Source organism: Archocentrus centrarchus, chromosome 21, assembly GCF_007364275.1.
Source record: "Archocentrus centrarchus isolate MPI-CPG fArcCen1 chromosome 21, fArcCen1, whole genome shotgun sequence".
NCBI lineage: Eukaryota > Metazoa > Chordata > Actinopteri > Cichliformes > Cichlidae > Archocentrus > Archocentrus centrarchus.
In genome coordinates this window covers 3515969-3536238 of record NC_044366.1, presented here as the reverse complement: position 1 = coordinate 3536238, position 20270 = coordinate 3515969, and the positions used below count along the sequence as shown (strand labels likewise).

General features: G+C 42.0%; 1 protein-coding gene across 2 annotated transcripts in view; it reads right to left on the bottom strand.

The window, feature by feature from the left end:
- dpp10 (dipeptidyl peptidase like 10) overlaps positions 1–20270 on the bottom strand; it is a 255717-nt gene that overhangs the window by 110846 nt on the left and 124601 nt on the right. For both annotated transcript variants that reach the window (XM_030758245.1, XM_030758247.1), the window contains exons 2-3: positions 16107–16221; positions 10959–11054 (exon numbers count right to left, since the gene is read on the bottom strand). In XM_030758245.1, the coding sequence (XP_030614105.1) occupies positions 10959–11054; positions 16107–16221 (211 nt within the window). The remainder of the gene's footprint in view (positions 1–10958; positions 11055–16106; positions 16222–20270) is intronic.

The window sequence follows — 20270 nt, the reverse complement described above, 5'->3', positions numbered from 1 at the left end:
CCCAGGAAGTGAGGAACCAGGGTCCATGTGGTCGGAAAAATAGTGTTTTTGAAGCCACTGACATCTGTTAAATATCTAAGGTGAATGTGATTTATGTTGTGTGTTATTTGTGTTTTGCAATTTTAATCGGCCCACAAACGCAAAGCATGACGACACGTGTTCATCAGTCAGTATTTCAATCAAGTGAGCTCATCTGACCTCACACAGGGAAATAAAAACAAAACTAAAAACACAAGTTTTAATTCTATACTTGTGCTTTTCTTTCAATATTATAGAAACATGTGACCTGAAAAATTCAAAATCATCCTCAAACTTTATATTATATTTATTATTTTATTTATTCACATCTGTCTCATCCACTAAAATAAGATATAGTTTATTGATCACAAAAGTTGTGAAATTCCGGAGTTACAGCAGCTTAAAAAGGTGAAATGATGGCTGAATAAAGTAGAATAAATTTAATAATGATAATAAATAAATTGAATTTAACAAAGAAATAAAGGAGCAGTGACAGGATGTGTAAAAAGCTGCACAGAATTTAATGTTTCTATAAAGTAAAACAGATCAATAAAATTGAATTAAATCAAAAATAAGAAAATTTCAATAAAATGCTGTAATAAATACAATCAAGCACAATACATGTCAGATAACATTAAAGTGCCTTAACAACATAAAGAAACCCGAGTCCTTATATATATTATGGCTTATTTCCCAAGAAAATGAGAAAAGACAGCTCCCTTCTCAATTTAATATCTTAAATGCTTTTTTCATACCTCTCAATGAACTGACGGTTAGATCCAGGAAAAAAAAAAAACTGGGATATGAATATGTCTCCACTCAATTTATCCAGTAATGAAGTTTTTCCTGCTTCTTCTGTCATTCCAAAACTGGACACGATCACTGGCCTCGGATCAGTTTGTTCTTCTGCTCCTTAGAGGGAGGAGCAGTTCAGAATTCAATAATCTACAAATAAAAAGATTATTTGTTTTATGATTAGATAAATAAAAGATTATTTTAAGCTACGGGATTTCCCTCTGCATTTCGTTGGATGCATGAGCCAACCACTGATGCAGCTCAAAACCTGAAGTACTAAAGGTATTTGGGGGGTGGTTAGTTAGTTGGGTTTAGCTGCAGAGACATTGTGAGTTGGGGTTTTTTGTTTGTGGTCATAAATATGGCTGCAAATTGTGGCCACCTGCTGATTGGGGGATGAAGGAAAAAAAGAGAGGAAAGAGAATCACAGAAAAACCATGAACAAAAAACAGAAAAGGAGACGGAGAAGAGGAGGAGAAGTGCATCATGGGAAGTCCCACAACAGCCTCAGCCTATAGCAGCATAACTAAGTGAGTGTTCAGGGTCACCTGATCCAGCCCCGACTATAAGCTTAACAAAAATGAATCTTAAAAGCAGAGACAGGGTCTGTCTCCTGAATCCAGACTCAGAGCTGGTTCCACAGGCGAGGGGCAGGAAGCTGAAGGCTCTGCCTCCCAGAACATGGGAGAAATCTGACCTCTCCTCCTCGGCCCTGTCAGTACTCTCGCTGCAACAACTGAAGGTTTTTAGAACAACCTGATAATGATGAATTATAATAGTTCAGTCTATAAGTAACAAATGCACTGAGTGGTTTTCAGCATGTCCGACAGACTCCTGCGAATCATTATTTAACTCATGAACTGCACGCTGGTTTTTATCTGATTTTCATAACTTTGTTGTATTATTTTGATGTAAAAATAAAGTTTCAGTGGCGGCGTAATGAAGGCAGGGTGATGGCCTCTGTTGAAGCACATCTCCACTGCAGTCTATGATTATGATTCAGCGAGATACAGAAAACATACTTAAAAAAAGGGGGAGTGAGTGTTCCCTCCCAGTGCTCCCTTTCATGCCATGGATTGACACTGATGGTATCATTTTCTGTTAGTGGGAAATCAGTCCCTGGGATGTTTTTTTTCCAGCTGTCATACACCCTCTCCCTCTTTGTCTCTCATGTTAAAAGGCAAGCAAAGCTCTCTCCACAGAGTGCGACAGGCGTATTGTTTCTGCACTTTATTGCTTCTGTGTTTTACACTCTCTTCCCCCCACCCACCCTAAACATCACATGCTATGACATGACAACTTCTTGACAGACCTGGGCTGCATAACGGTTTTTACTATTTTTGGTAACACGTTAGGAGGGGCGGGGTATGCAAATAATGGCGCGTCCCCGGCTCAGCCTACACCAAGGAAAATGTTGTTCAGTTAGAAGTTGGTAAGAGCAGTGAATCCCCAAACTCCTGATGCACTAATGGCTGTTTTCATGGTCTGACTTCAGCACCGTCTCTGCTGAAAATCGCACACAGCGAGCAAGGGCACGGAGAGAACAGTGGAGAATTCAATCTCTCCGTTTTAATCAGCGTCTTTCACTGCTCAGAGCAGTGATAATGGCCATGTCAGGAGCAGCAAAAATAGGAAGGGCTTACAGGAGCTTAATGGGAGATGGAGAAGAGTGTGAGACACATGAGGCTCGGGAGGACTCCGGGTTAGTGCTGGGTGGCACTGGAGTTCACATAAATGAGGAGACGTTTCCAACCACAATATCTTATCTGTGAGGAGAGGCACAGCAAGATTTAAAATGTCCATGTCTGCTGATGAGCTGCCACACATCAGCATGCAGCCATTAACAACCTCCACACTGTTACGCTTGTGTGCTATATGCACTGGCATATCAGAGGAGACAAATGCACATAACCGCGCACCAGCTTCCCTTCACTGACGCTTCAGCAGCAGTTCACAGCACAGCCTGGGGAGTCTCTAATGTTAATTAATGGGAGGCACCAGAGCATGCAGTTCCTAATTAACCCCTGAAAATGATCCCGCAAAGGCATGCAAGTGGAAAAGTGGTCTAAAAGGAATGCATTTTACTGTTTCCAAGACCCTGCTTACGACGCGTATGTTGCAAACCTCTTTGCAGGTCATGGCTGCTCAAAGAGCCGATCCTTTTCTTCCTTTTCCCTCCAAGTTGAGTGACAGGGAAATAGAAATTAATTGGCGTGATCATGTACCTAATTACAAAAATCAAAGAAAATCAAGGTGGGTTGATGGCGCAACGCTAAAAGACTCGGCGAACTGAACAGTGGCGCGATTAGGCATCCAGTGAAGGAAACAAGTCTGCTGGCACACAAACATGAGTTTGAAAGCAGAGCATGATCTGGCACTGATGTGTACTCTCTGCACGCTTTACACCTTTTAAGAAAACATATATGCTATCTTAAAACCACACAGCCATGAAATCCACCCACAGGCATAAAACTCCAAAATGTGCCAGTGCAACCACACCCCGCAAAACTGCAACTTGGGTTTCAGCCCAGGCATCAGGGATCAGGCCAACAGCTTCACGCTGCAGCCAGATTCTTAATTTAGAATTAAAGGTGCAGAATAAAAACCATACACCAAATAGCAGCACACAGCGAGAGTGAATGAAATGTTTCGGCGCTGAGATCAGTGGCTGACCCGGGAGAAGATGAGGGAGGGGCAAAGATCACCTTCACATTAAGTTCTGTGTTTCTACAACATTCCAGCGCGACGCCTAAGTTCAAGAAAGTATTTACTCATTAAAATATCACTGAACAGTTCCCTCTGTGCTGCAGCTGAGGTGTTTTTAAAGATGCAAAAATGCATCTGCTCAGAATAATAATTTATGCTGATGTGGCTTCAAAAGACTTTAGGCACCTGTTTAGAAATTCTTAAAAATTGTGTATATGCTTCAATGATGGATATTCAAGTACTGATAATACGTTAGCCACTAGCTTCCTGGTATCATCACATCAGTTTATCCTGGAAAGATGGACAGAGGTGAAAAGTATCCCTGCTGGCCTTCACCGTGAGCCATGCTGGACAGGTCGCAGTGCATTAATTCACCTTTCACCAAGTTTGTGTTTAAAACACAAGTTCAACTACATATGTATTTTTATACAGTACGGTTAAACACCACAATATTAGAGTGAGGAACCCAATAATGTGACATGAGATCTCCAACAGAACCCGGCTCAGTGAGCAGTGGCCATCTGCCATGACCAGTTGGCGGGTGGCGGTCTCCCGAAAGCCTGAGCCTAAAGCAGCCAAAGTAAGGGATGATTCAGGGTCAGCTGACCCAGCCTTAACTATGAGCTCTATCAGAAGCAAAGCTGACTGGGCTAACACAGAAACAAACCATCTATTCCCACATATACACCCCAGTTTCGGATCTTTGTGGAAGAAAACTAGCAGAGAGGCAGGAAAGCTGTTTTTGAGTGGACAGAGGCTTTAAAATGTAAGCGCCTGTCACAGCCACAGAGGTACCACGCTGAGACCAAAGGAACTGTGGTCGGTCAGCTCTGTCTGTGTTTGCTGCCAGGATGGAGGACTGAGACTGAAGGCAGGATGAAGCTCAGTCCTCTTTTCAGATCCAAAAACCCTGCACACCGAATCCACTGCACACCGAGTCCACTCCCAGCGACCCACATCAAAGTCAGTGAAGGTACATAAATATGAAAACTGCTAGACATGATTTTGTATAAAGTGGATCGACGGGAGTGGCGCTGAATTATAACTCAAATGGCAGGAACGGTGTCAGCCCCGTGTGTCAGCTCATTCGTAGAAGTTGTTGGGGCTGAATGCAGGAAGCCTGACAGGAAGCACAGATATCTGATTTGCGTGGAGAGATGCAGCTCTATCTTCTCTCAGTATTTCCCTCCAACCCTGGATGGCTTTTCAGAAGGTTGTTAAAATGCTGCCGTACAACAGTGGCTGTCAAACTTTTTTCTGCCCCACTTCACTCCCCACACACCACAATTGTCATCTTTTATTTTTCTCATCAACAATGAAACGGGATTAAAGGGAATTTTAGTGGAATAAAGGTCGATACAACATCATCAGCAAACCTTTGTTTATTTTCCTAAAAAGTCAGATTTTTTTCAGCTTAGTTCAACCACAGTTTGAGAACCACTGATATAAAGATGAGGTAAAGAAAATAACGAGCTATTGCAAACTGTGAGCTTTTGGGACATCGTGTTGAGGTTCAGGGTTCATGATGCCCTGAAGCTGAAATGAATCTCTGGAAGTGATCTGCAGCCAGGTGAACAGAGAGTAAAAAGTAGGCGGGGCCACCAATAAACTTTTCTCAATTTCCTGGCAAGTGACTGAGTGGGCTACCAATGATCGCGAAGAATACTGTTAATTGACACATGACTTGGAAATAAATACTTTACAGGGTCACATAGGCAACCAGAGCCTGGAATGGCTGCAAGCGACGGGAGTGAAGCACGAGTGAATCGCTTCCTGTGCGGACGCAGCTAAAACACTACACCTTGTGCTCACTCAGATCATGCTACTACATAAAAATTTGCAAAAACCAACAAGAGATGATGTGAAAAATAATACAAAAAGGATAAAGATTAGATTTTCTTATTATTTGATAGAACCTGCAGTCTGAACCTTTAGGCCACATGTAGAATTATTTTGTTTGGGTTAAGGAAGTTACAGTGTAAACACCAAACCCACAGCGATGTTACAGAAGTGTCTACATTAATGTGTATAAATACACAGTTCAGATTTAAAAAAAAAGAAAAAAGATGCAACATCTAGATGACTTTTACTCTCACAGGAGTCAGAGAATTTACAGCAGTACTAATGTATTCGTGCAGTGATGTCACGTATGAGCAGGGATGCTGTATGAGTGAAGCCGAAGACCTGCTGAATGAAAACTGGGACTTTTCATTAGTTGATCCCACATTATTCAGCTTTATGTCAGTAATTAGGTCAGAGCGGGGGGGGGGCATTTATCATCGTCAAGGACCTGCACTCAGCTGAACACATCATGTGACTCTCCTTCAGCACATGTCACCTGCTACTGTTGCATTTGCACCTCCAAGTGTCATCACCCACTCAGTGTAGCTACAGGCATTTCACCTGTTAATAATACACAGTTGCATAAATACTGAAATATTCTGTTAGTTTCAGATAAAAGTAAAACAGTAAAACAGCCTGCCAGGCTTCCCCTGGGGTGCCGACAGCTTAGCTCGATCAGAGCGCAGGTGTGCACGCTTTTACTGTTATTATCTAACTTCTAGTGTGCACTATATTTGCAAGCGAGGTGGTATGATCCCACCTAATACACAAAACTAAACCTTTCACGCTGATGCACTTCAGCACCCAGTTTCATTTTCATATAATGACAAATTTCTTGGAGTGATCCAGTAAAATCCTGCACGCAAACAGTCCAGCTGGGATTTATTAATCTGTCAGCCACAAGTCTGCCTGTAAAAAAATAAAGAGTGAATTTGACTGCAGTGAATGAACAGAGCTGACAGGTGATGCAGCTGACTAGTAAACAGGTGAAGTCAAGCGGTAATTTGTGGTAAACAGTATCGACAGTTAATGGCTCAATAAAGGATTTACAGAGATCACCACAGCGCTGGACATTTACTGAGGTGATCAGCAATTCGTGCAAGCTGGGCGCTAAAACACACATTTGCACCAAGTCTGACCAGTAATTTTAACATGTAGAAAGGTGACTTAGAAGCACAGAGTGTAGCATATATGTCAAAGGAGTGAATTTTACTATATTAAAGGCATGCACTGGAATTTCAAATCTAATTTAGATTTTACTGCTACACATTTAAAAATCCAAATCATCCAAATCAGTTTAGACATCCAAACTGAGTGGAGAATAAAGTCCAAACTGTTATAAGTATCAAAATACTAATTTAAAAATAGAACACATTGACTTTTAACTCATGATTCAACATGTTGGAATAATTTTCACTTTTCATCTCATTATTTTGGCCCAGTAAGAAAACCTTTGCATTATTATATGATGCTTGTTTAATGCACTTTTCCTTTTCTTTCACTGGCACAGTTGGACTTCCATACATGGCAACCTCAGTAGGTGTCCATCCCCGTTCATCTCACCCAATCCTGCTCTTGTGTGAACTTCATATACATTTGTGACTCACTTTTTGCTCAGTCAGTATTTTGTTGTTTCTGCACAGCATGATATTCCACACTGCCTTATGCAGAAATGAGGTGACGTGCCATCAACAGCACGTATAATGATTAACTGAATTTGTTCTTTAAATCATTTATATATAAATTTGAATAGTCAAAAAATGTGTTGTTCTGTTTCACGCTCTCAGTCTGCTGTATTTCTGGTTTAGGGAGCATATGTAAGTCAACTGGCGTGTTGTTTTGTCCAAGCCGGGCCCGTGCAAACACAATATGATACCCATCTCTCAGCAGATTGTCAGCGGCAGTCTGACGGTGCCCAGCCGGCGACAATACTGATGAGACTGACGCTCACTGAATCACATGTGGCAGCAGCTGAATGTGACTTTCTCTGTAACGCGCCTCAGTGTGAAAAACACATCCAGTATTCACACATATGCAAGTCTTCACACACGCCAGCTGGAGAGGAGCATCCATGTCATTTCTTACATACGCGCCCGGTGTTAACCAGATGTTTCCCCATAATCTTCAGACACATCCTCATCAACAACAACCTTCGCCGCATCAGAATGACAATGAATTTCAGAGGAGAGCAGAAATGTCAGACCGCACAGCAAATGTATTGTTTTAATGTACCCCAACCTGCCACAGCATCGCAGCCGTCTGCCTAATACTGTGCAGGTTCACAGCTCTGAACCATCGGCCCACGCACACAGGACCTCCGGAGGGGGGGTCTGTGGTGTGTGGCAGTGGATTGTTTGCAGGGTGGGGCATCTGTGACTTGTTCTCACATCACGGGTTAAACCCTCTGGTTCTCTGTCCTGCTCCTGATCAGGTTTCTACAGTGTAGTGAAGCACAAATGCTATTTTAACTAGAATATCTGTTTTACTCTGTTCACCTGTTACGGGCTTTAGAAAAGAAATATGCACCAGCTTAATAATTGCATTACTTATAAGCAATCTATGTTCAATGAGTGTTCTCGGTGACTTAGATGCTAATTCTTTAGAGATAATCAGAATCTATACTCATCCTCGTCATCCTCGCCTTGCTGAGGATGACAGTGGGCAGCGTTCAGGCTCCTCTGCCAGAGCGGTGGGGGTGTACCTGATGAATCACAGCGCTCTTAGCAGCAAATTTAATCTGTAATGATGCACTCCATTTCACATATCATCAAGCTGCAATGTCAGACTGTAGCAACCCAGCCATCCGTAACCTCATATCACCACTTGTTAGCTGAAGTATGAATTAAGGCGCCCGTACACTCACGCTCGGCTCATATTGCCAATTTCACAGCGGTTGTTTTGCTTATTTGGCGTGGACTAACAGAAAACGCTAACACATGCTTTACCTTTTACATCACTCACGTCAACGTCTCCCAAACAAACCAAACAACACCGACCTCGTGGGTTTCAAAGCATTTTTGCCTCCTTTTGTTTCACCGGCTGCAGAGGAATGAACGTGTGCTGTTTGTGATTATGTCTGGCTGACATGTTACCAAATATTGACCACTTTTTGTATCATCATGTAATGAATGTGGCAGCCAGAGCTGGGAAAAAATGAGAATTTCTCCTGCAGCATTTGGACTATTTGCATAGCAGCATTCGTTAAATCGGCTCTCGTCTCTGAAACCAGCTGGTCCGGCTGACGGATCCAGACATGTTAACATATGTGTCAGTTACATTTTATGTGCCTTTTTGTTAGCATAAATAAATATTTTAAAAATTAAAAAAATAATCATTGGAGCTGCATTGCATCAATGGTATGGTTTCCTATTGTGTATCTGCTTGTGTAAATATTACATCTCATCATTAAAATGCGTGTTGTATTATACAGCTGAGGGAAAACGATTTCATGTTCTGATTCTAGGCCGCTAAAGTAAGAAAAGCTGGTTCGGTGACTGTAAAGCATGCTAATAAAGACATATTTCATACTTGCATCATCTTACTACTTAATAAAACATCATTGCTCTTGATTTTGTCTCCACAGAAGCCTCAGAGTGTTCGCTGGTTTACGTATCGTGCCAAACACACCAGATACCGTATCTGTGGGTTTCAACTATATGACGTCTTCAAAAAGGTGAATCTGCGTCTGTCACATGGACATCATGGGGGGATGGAAAAAAGGTCAGACAGGTAAAAACGTTATCCTCACCGACAGGCAAATCATCCAGTGAATGTCAAAGCACAGCAAACCTCAGAGGAGCCCGACTTCTTTACTTCTTTCATTACAGAAAAACACAGCCAAATTTTGAATTAACGAGAGTACGCCCTGTGAGCCAATATTTCATGCTTTCAGTCATATTTTGTTTTCATCAATCTGTCCAATGTCAAAGGAGGAACCATCTCTAATGTCATCTTTTCTTTGGGAGGGGCAGCCAATCAGGAACAAGCTGCCTTAAAGCGAGGTGGAAGGGAGCTAAAACAGCCCTTATCAGACCTGAAGAATGGATAAACTGAAGCCCAGTTTGGGGTAAATATGCTTATTTTGAACTGTGAATCATGTGAAGTGACTCTAGTAAACTCAGCAATCAAAATATAGAGATGGAAATGAACATAACAGGCTCCCTGCAGCACTGCATGAAAAGCAGGGTCTCCACCACAGTTTAAACCAAAGCCTGGATAGAAACACACTAGAGTCTGAATTTTACCTCCTGTGTAATTTGCTGAATGCAGATCCCTGCCTTACAGATTTTAAGATGATGATGAAATGATCCAAAACATTACTCATAATACTCATGAAGTAAAGGAGTTAACAGAGTAAGTTACAGATGACGTTTAAAGGCCTGTTGTCTGTAATCTGTAGTAAAAAAAATGGTTTCAAAGTAACTGTCCAAACACTGGATACACCTATCTATCTCTAATGCAGACAGAGACTGAAGACTTTTCAGGCAAACCCACTAAAGCCTTTGGGTGAGGGAGAAAAAATCTCATTTTTGCTCCAAATCCTAGTGATCAATCTTTCCTCTCGCCCGTCTGCCTGTTATCTTCTCCCATTTGTCTGGGGTCTATTTTGCCCCATCCATCCACAAACCACCCTATAAAGCTGACTTTTTTGACTGCCTCATCTCACAACATTGGTGCTTTCTCTGTCTAGCCTGAGGTCAGCTCAGGGAATGAGATGGCGTTGCAAAGATAGTGGAAAAATGTCACCCAGGAATGAAATATTGATGGACAGAAAGGCCTTGCCTCTTCCCCTTGCCCTCAGGCGCAGACTGAGTCACGCAGTCAATGGGCAGCGAAGAGGAAAGCCAAAACAAACACACTAATCCGCAGGAAAGGAGACAGGCGGGGAGCAACGCGGGAACGCCGCAATCCTGTCCATCCTTTCCCTCGGAGTTATCGTTATCTTCTCCCTCCCTCTAAGCAAACCATAATCAGATTCACTTGCACTTCAGTTGATGTGGTTTATTTCCAGCCAAGGGCTTCCAGGCTTAACATATGATCCCCTTCTGGCAAATAACGAATCAATACAATGTAAATAAGGAGAGGGAAAATAAATCCAAACATCTAAATTTGCATAACTAGATGCAAGGTAAGGCTGAGGTGAAACATGCCAGCCTTGTTTAGAAGTGAACTGTCTGCCGGCTGTTAAAGGGAGCCTCAATTACAAAGCAGCAGAGAGAGATGTCATCCCCGCACTGCCAAACAAAAGCACTGCTGCTGTTTGTTCATACGGAGTACACTTAGAACTCAACCAGATGTCATTAATGTCAAGTACTACTGTGTTTTGTATAAATATATGTACAGCAGCATAAAGGTGAAGTCTTTACCAGGCTCGAGTCATTATATAGTTCAGCTAATGACTCGTTTATGCAGTTTTTGTCATTCCACGGAGCAGGCGGGCAGTAACGCTTTGTAACAGCTTTATCTGCGCTTTTAAGGAATGCTGCTTTGCCTTCTCATTAGAATTACAAACTAGCCGTGTAAACAGTGCATTTTATCCACAGCAGAAGCTCACATGCTCTGAATTCCAGCAGGTACAGTAAATGTGGATTACGCACCATTGATCCACTGGGCCTCCGGGTCGTGGACTTTGAACTCAGGTTTGAACAAATCCTCCACAAGCAGTTTAGTGTCACTTCCAGCTTGGTTATCAGCTGAAAAAACAAACAAAAACATGAATTTAATTTATTTATTTTAGGTGAAAGATAACAAACATGCACAGATTACAGGTGCAAAGTTCTCCCTAACATGAATTTAATTGATTAAACATGAGTTCTGCATGCATGCAGCTTGAAATCAATGTCCAGCATTAGCTGAGTCACCACCAGCATAGAGGTCACATGAAAAAGAGTCCCCTGGTCTTTAGTAGGTCTTAAAATGATTTAAATACAACCTCAGATGAACAGCAACACGTGACTTATCATTATTGTTATTTCTTTAACAAAAACTGAGCAAAATGCAGAAACAGTGTGAGTACACCCTGTGATTCAGTAGCTTGTAGAACCACCTTTAGCAGCAATAACTTGAAGTGATAGTTTTTTGTGTGACCTTTGACACATCTGACTCTGGAATACTCAAAGGCGTAGCTTCCCAGAGAGTAGCTGGTGTGATCACTGCCAGAAGATAGAAAAGACCCAGTTGGGATCAAATGTGTATACAGAGGAGCTCCTGGTCCACTCAGTGAGTGCACCATGCCCTCCACCTCCATGCTGACAGTTGGTGTGAGGTGTTTGTGTGACAGGCTGTTTGGTTTGCTCCAAACGTGCTGCAGTGCATTATAGCCAAACATCTCCACTTTGGTCCCATCTGTCCAAAGAACATCGTTCTGAAGGTTTTGTAGTTTGTTCAGATGCAACCGTGCAAACCGAAGCTGTGCTGCCACGTTCCTTTTAGAGAGAAGTCCCCTTCCAAATAAGTCATTTTTGCTCAGTCTTTTTCTAATTGTGCTGTCAGGAACTTTAACATGTAGAGTCTGACATGGAGCTCTTGGATTCTCTGATCCGACCTTGGGTTGAATTTGCTGGGCCATCCACTGCTGGGAAGACTGTGGCGTTGTGTGAACACACACCTGCACACTCCAGACCAGCAAACTGCCAAAACTTGTGCTTTTATAAAGGTGCTCGCACTCGCTGAAGATCAGTTAATTAAGCGTATTTGATTAGCAGCACCTGGCTGCTACTTCCTTTTTCCCGATTGTTGGAAGCAAACAGAAACAGATGGAGTTCTCCACCCGCTTCACAAGTAAATACAGTACATTGAGTGTGTTGTTAATCCAGATGTACATAATGGCGCTTATACATGAACACACAAAGAAATCCACGCGTGTGAAAAAGATTCACATTGTCACAATGGCATTTCATACGTTCATTAACATGATCATCACTGGGCTAGAAAATCCTTAAGCTGTTCCAGGGCTGACCCTGGAAATGTTTCATTTTTAATTATGAAATGTTAAGCCTTCAGCAGAAAGAGACCATGCCAATCGTGAGCTCCTCCTGAATAGAACAGCTGCTGATTGTGAGCAGAATAAGGGGGCCAAGTCATTTTGAATGTCAGCCATATTGGCTTCCCTTGATAACTCCACACAGCATGTTTGTTTATGGAGGCAATGAAAGTCTAACCAACCGTGGAATCCACTGGGGAGAGAGTGGCTGCATGAGCAGTGGATTGTGATGATTTTACATCTGAGAAAAAAATGTTTTTGGAGCACATATACAGTGTACAGTGTATTAAAATTGGAAAAGACTGGGATGAGCTATTTGGCTCTAACAGTTATGTGAAATGGTTACCAGTTAAGTAGCACCTCTAGATATCAGAGGTCCCAAAACAGTATGTAAAATGCTCAGTAAGGATGTGGAGGACAGATCGAAGCTGCATCCATCATCCATCCATTTTCTATCTCTATACATCCTGTTCAGACTCCCAAACTGACTCCACTTGCTCCTTTCAGTGCTCATTCTTTGGGTCAGACCTACAGTTTGCGGCCATGAGTAAGAGAAGATCAGCAGCTTTGCTTTCACGCTCAGCTTTCTCCTTACCACAACAATACTCAGGTATACTGTTCATATCAGTGTGCACTCTGTCCTGCTCCACTTTTCCCTGATGAACAATATACAACAAAGTACTTGAACTCGTCATTCCCACCCCAGTGAGGGCAAACCACCAGTTTCTGGTTTAAAACCGTGGCCACAGAACAGAAACAGGCACCACATCTCTCACATTTGACATAAAATGGCTTTTAAAGATTCTTAATATGTAAGCAAATTATTGCCAACATAGACTAACATTAGATTTCCTTTGGTGGTGGTTATTGGTGACCTGCACGTTCCTCCAGCACTGATGTCAACATGTCTGTTTATTACTTATTTAGCTGAATCCTAAGTCAGCGTTAGTCTGACAGCAGACAGAACTGTCAGCTCCTTGCAGTTTGTCTCCACCTCCACTTTGACTTTGCGTCCACTCTGGCCAGTTTACATGGGAGAGAATTCAGTTTTACCTCAGCAATCATGAGACACCAACAACTCACTTCGACTCAGCACAGATTCAAAGCCATGCCAGCGTACGTCTTTGCTGGGGGGGTGTTGAGACTGGAGAAAAGCATGCCACGTCTCCAGGGTGCCCAAAACAAGAGAGTAGCAGCCAGATATCTCAGGTGCAGCACACACCTCGACAGCCCTCATATATTATATCAATATTAGCTCGAAAATGGTGTTAGTTCAGTGCTGAATGCTAATCACTGGTCTCCAGCCACTCTAACTGAACCACTGGGTTTTTAAATCAGGAAACACAATAACAGGCACTCCCAGACAAACTCAGCGGTGCAGTGAAGCAGTACGGCTAAGTGCTGCTCTATGAAGCTTAATTAATGGAAGAGCGAGATATGTTCAGACATGAGCCAGAGTTATCAATGTCACAAAGTCGGCTAGATCAACCTGAGGGTACGCTATGAACAAATTTATGAACAAATTTCAATCCAGGCTCAAAAAAACCTTTCTGTGCTAAACCAGGCGTTCGAGCTCTGTGTGCGCTCACATAAAAAGGGGCGTTTCACGCATCACATGACTCCACCAACTCCAATCAGAGACATTATCAGACGATGAGGAAGATAATGATGCAAACGGTGATCAAAAATCTATAAAGAACATGAAAATATAACTGTAAAATGCTAAACTGCTGCAAATAAGCAGTTATTGCTGCATAAATTGTTCGTCTTGAGATTTAATGCACAGAGTGGAAAAATGAACATTTTAATTTAAGTTAATTAAACTGAGTGCTCTCAGTGCTGCTGTTTCTGTTTGAGGTGACACCTGAACATTAGCTCTGAAACCTTAAAGTGGACTCATTAAATGTCACCCGCAGCCTAATAAAGGACACGCTGTTAGCAGATCAAAGTGAAGTGAACTTCATTGGTTGAACAGGTACTCTTGGACTTAGCAGCAGGTTAGAATCTAGTGTAACAACATTTATACATCTTCAGCATCACTAAATTAGTACATGCACATTCCCGTGACCACGCCCGTGCCAAGACAGTTTGCTCTTCATTCAGTGGTTTTAGTGAAGTATGGCTCAATAACCTGCAGATATAAAGTTTACCCCCCTCAGCAGAGCATCTATATTGCACTTAAAACATGCTGTGAATAAAAGGATCTGTGAAAATGTGGCATTTCCAGCCAGTTTTAAACTGAGACTCAGAACATAACCTGCTCCTGACCAGGTTATGTGTTCAGCATAAGCTGCCATAGTGATTTAACCAGGTAAAAAGAGAACCACTTCAGTGACAGCAAAAATCTGACTTTAAGCTCGACACAGATCCCCAAGCCATTAACCTCCCTTCAGAGTACACCCCCTCTAACAGGGGGTGTTCAGAGTTTTGGTTTAACTCAGCTCTGACAACTTCTTCTGATGACTATAAAGGAACAATATAGAAATCTTCTGAGGGAATATGTTATGCAGACCTGTTCAGCAGTATGTTAGTTACGCCACCAAATGAAGCCATGCAGTCACAGCATTGGAAATTTTGATGCAGCCTTTTAAACCTGGGATTTACATTTATTACACTGGTGCTGCAGAAAAAGCATGTTTTTAGGTTCAGTCTCGATTTGTTTGCATTTTCCCTCCTTCAGGCATTAAAACTGATGTAACACAAAAGAAAACTCATTAGTCTGTTAGTATTTCTTCCAGAAAAATACCATCAATAAAAATTCATTTCACTTTGATTTGGCCAAAAACTGATTGGTTCTCAAACCTTCTCCATCAGGCCCCACTTCACTGGATGAAAACTTTTCATTCATCATTTTTCTCCCAGGTCGTTTGCGACCAATCTGTCATGACCCCGCGCCCCATCAGTGTGGCGCGCCCCACAGTTTGAGAAACACTGAACTAAAGGGATCTCCTCATCCACTTCATTATGGGGCAGGGTGAGACCTAAATGCACTTCCTGGGCATCATGCAAGTACATGTGCAGCTTTTATGTTGGAGGGAATATTTATATTATATATATATATATATAAATTGTGCAAATTTACAATATTAATCATTTTCTGCAGCTTGTCTCGCTTCCTTTATTTGCATTGTTACTCTCCACGGCCGGTTCCCTCTGACTGAAATCAGCCGGACTCGACCAGAAAGAGTCAAATGATGCATCAAATCTTATGGAAGTGTACACAGAGCCTGAAGCAGAAACCTTCAATTAACAGATCGAGCTGATAACCAATGTTGTGATACCGATTATCTCTGCCTGGCTATGTTGAACTTGCTTTGTAGTACACCCCCGTGGGGGCCATGAAGCAAAAACAGTGAGCTCTGTCCTCACATTTCAAATTCATTTTAGTTATTTTACATATGAAAATATTTACTTCTGTAGCTTCGTGTTGGCCTCCAGATGTGTATGAACAAAGGAGAGCAGTGCTGGAAAGGGTGAGATATTCATCCACTGGTTTTTAAGCCAGAAAAGGCAGGAATTTGAAATTGATTTGGGAACAGCAGCAGAAACTAAAAGCAATGATAACAGTAAACACTAAAACAATCAACTGAAAATTGATTTAAATAAATAAATAACTTTTATAGTGGAGCTTATGGAGAGTATATATATATATATATATATATATATATATATATATATATATATATAATGTGACAGTCAGTAATGAATGAAGTCTTAAAGCTGCATGATTTGAGACTATAAAGATGTGCTTATTGTGTGTTACCTGGTGTGAGGAGGATGACAGACATGGTGATGAGGGAGCAGACCACCAGGATGACCAGCAGAGCGATGGCAATGCCCTTCCAGTTCCTCTGAGGAGGACTCACTCCACCCAGGTCCTGCAGAGAGACACAGAGAGGACAGTGAAGGTCAGAGGGGACATGCTGAAGGCGGTGAAGGGAACGACTTTCTGAAGTTAGGATAACATCAGACAGCAAACATAATACAAAGAGCTTCATAGTTATTCAGAAAGCTCCTTCCTGATGATCATGCAGCACACGCTGCGAACAGTGTGTTACGGTGCCTGTTAACATGGGTCGCATTAAGGCTCTGATCCCCTGCACGGTGGAGGGCTTCAGATGAGCCACACTTAAGACTGAAAAAAAAGAAAAGTGTTTCTGATATGCTGGAAAGCTGTATAACGTATTTGGTTCAATCACCGCTTGGCCAACCTTAACTTTGAGCTTCAGCTTCTGACTTATGGAAGAAAAAACTTCTGCCAGTGCCGGGGGGGGGGGGGGGGGTGTCACTCCTCCTGCATCAAACACAGATGCTGCTCCATCTTTTACAGATAACAGCAGGCATTTGCATTCAGGGGTTCAGGCTTGGTTTCAGGAATCTGAGTGATTGTAGAGTACACTGTGTGTGTGTGTGTGTGTGTGTGTGTGTGTGTGTGTGTGTGTGTGTGATATTATCTACAGAGAAATAGCTATCCAGGAGAGTTTGTGAAGCTTTTGCCTGCAACTGCATCTCTGAATCCTGGTGTTAGAGTCTTAAACTGGGTCTTCCACCACATCTGCTGCCTCTGATAACGTGAATTAAGCCCCCCACCCACCCCACCACACCCCCAGCCCGCAGATCCTCCTGGCCTCAATTACCCACAAAACCCTGCAGCTGAAATGCAGCGATTACTTCTCACCAACCCACTACTGCACTTTGATTGGCTGGAGGGAAAGCGGTCCAAAATGCGGCAGGTTCTGCTAAAAAAGGAGGGAAAAAAAAGCTGCATCTGTGTCAGATTTGCTCTGAAATCCATTTTCTAAGCACTTGACATGACATGGTTAAAGGCGCTGTAACTCACTTAATTTGAGTCATGACTCTCATATATTGACTGATGAGTCAATTATGACTGAAGCACCTCCAGGTTTTCCCTCACAGAGCACAGAGCACCACAGAGTTTCCACCACAGCCCAAATCTACCAGAATTTTGGCCAATTTGCGTTTCATTTTTGTCAGAGTGACCCGTGAAGGCAGACTTCTTAAACACACCGACACGGTTACATACAGTACATGTTCTGTTACATTATTCACAGCCCCCCTCTGGACTCGTAAGGCTGATCTATTATCGGGACTTGGGGTGCTGCTCGTTTCATTAATACCACAAAAGGCCGACACGTCCTTGAAACTGACAGCAACTCTAAATTGCCCTCGTGCCACAGCGCATGAGATTCTTTCACCCTCGCTTTTGCACGTTCTCCCTATCTCATTTTCTCCCCCAATTTCCTATTTAGCCACTCTTGGATCATCATTCTCAATTTATTAACTTTATCATAAGCAATGATAGAACCACTAAGAGAACCTGCTGAGTCTCCCCATTACCCTTACTGTGGAAGCAAAGGAAGGCCCCAATAAATGTTTGGCCTACCAGGGGGAATGAGACAGCAACTGGGCTTTATCACAGTCATTACACCCTCATCAGAAGAAATACGTTTCTCAATAAGTCTCTACTGATTGGAGGGCAGGCTGGGGCCTTTCTGTTCTCTTTTATTAAAATCCAGCCAGTGAGCAATGCAGATGTTATTTCCCTGCTTTAATAATCACACTACACCACAAATTACAGCTTTACCCTCTGGTATTAAACATGAGGAAATATAAATAGTGATAAGTGTCATCTTTCTTTATATGCCACATTTGTGCCACGTCCAGCACCGCACGACACAAAAAACAGCTGCATCCTACACTCGAATGTACCTTTGAGGCTCAAAAGGTGAATCCACGTTCCCGAACAGTGAAACATTTTTTATCTGCACCATTTCTTCTAGTTTTTAAGGTGCAACATGAGGAGAAAATCTGTGTTCAGACAAACACAAAAAGACATAAATTTTACACTTAGATTTAAAGTTTCCTTTTATATAACCTCTTAACATCAACCAGGTCACCAGAGACCCATCCAGGGTTAGGCATAGGCAGGACAGGGTTAACCCTCACCCACCAAAGAAACTCGTGTTAGGTTCACTGGTGGTTCTAGGTTGGTCGGAGGGGCCAATGTAAGATAAAAGCTTTGAGGTGTCCATAAACCCAGAAAAGCGATATTCAAATGTTTGTCAGCTGATATAAACAGAAAATGAATTCATCCAAGTTTACACTTCTTTTGGTGAGGGTACAGCAGAAATACCTTACAGGGTGTTACCCCGGCAACAACCTAATTAAAGGTCCAATAAGGTCATTTATTTTCTCCGGTGACATCACTCTAACTAGCTTACCTGGGGACATTTTCCTTTTGTCTCCTGCCTATTTTCTCTGCCTCTGACTTTCTGTCAGCACGTCATTCGTTTTCAAAACATGTTCATTTATTTCACATCAAGGTTCATATCTGTGGTACAGAGGGACACACGGGGATATAAATCGCCTCCTGAGAGGCTGAGCTGTGTTAACAACAACGCCCGTACCCTTCATTTTTTTCTTTTCCTGAAAGTAGAGGGACAAGGACAAAGTCCCATAAAAGTATCTCTTTTTCTCCTCTAACACTCTTGAGCATATTTATATCTTACCAGAATGTGAGTCAGGCAGTTATGGTATAGGAAAAATGATTTTCCATCTTTAAAATGTGATTTCTATGATATCACAGTAACAGTAATGCCTGCTGCGAGGCTTTTTATTTTGTTTCCTGTTTACGCCTCTGCTCCTCTCTGTCCCGTCATCTATGGTTCTGATGTCTCTGTCTCCGCTCGTCCCCATGTTCTTCCTTTGGCTGTTTCAGTGTTAATATTCATGTCTGTATCAGTTTCCTTGTTATTTTCCCTGACTGTCTTCATCTGTGTGACTGATTTCACCTATGTTGTGTTACCCTTCGTCCTGTGTATAAATAGCCCTGTCTTCCACTCAGACTTGGTCACATTGTGCGTGTTGTTTCCCTGTGTGCGACCCTCTATGATGGGCTGTGTTTTGTTTTTTTCTTCTTTCTGTTAGTCTCAAATTTTGGACTTCAGCTCAGTTTTGTTATTTAAGTCTTTTTCCGGCATCCTGCAGTTGGGAAGAACAGCCTCATAAAGCAGCTCCATCAAAGTTCCCCTGAAACAAATCAAAAACTGCCATATTTGCAGATTGCATTATTTTGTGTGTTGTGTTAGAAATATTGTAATATAATAAACCATAACTGTAATATAATATAACAAGCTTGTTACCAACCAGGTTAAAGAAACATCATACAAATAAGAAATCTTGAAAGTATGTTTTAGCTTGTTACCATTGGAGGTAACGAACCTGTTTTTGTTTTTTTTTGGTTATTTAATTGATATGTAGCTACTTTGGGCAAACATAGACCAGGAGGTTCTCCTCTCTTGTCTCCTTCAAAAGTAAAGTGGAAAAAAAAGATCAAATTTTTGTCTACTATTAACTTTCTAATGTAAGGTGGTAACGAATATGTTCACATGTTCTAATCAATAACCACAATTATCATACTTAATCATTACTCAGTTTACAGGAACTAAGTCACCTTTTGTTACATAAGTATAAAACCATTAGAAGGTCAGAATGGCAGGAAGCTTTGCAGTATAACAAATCAGTCAGTGTTTTACAAATCAAATTTGAATCAAGAAACCATCCCTGAGTGCAGCATAGAAGAGAGATCCAGACTGCAGGCCTTTTTAGAAGCCTGTTTGGCATCCAGCACTCACCTGCCTCAAAGAAACATCTGAGAAAGGAGCGTGTGAGATCCGCTCAGTAAAATGATGCAGGTACCAGCAGGTGAGAGTCTGCATCACACAAACCTTTCTCTGTTGGTTTGTTTTGATCATAACCAGCAGTTACACTATAAGCTCTCCTGTTGGTTGTAGGAAGTGCTACAGTGCTACACTGGATAAATTAGGTAAATCTACTGATTATTAATAAAAATGATTGATTTAAGCAGCCATGTGGGGGGTGTCATATATTCTTAGTGTCTATCACA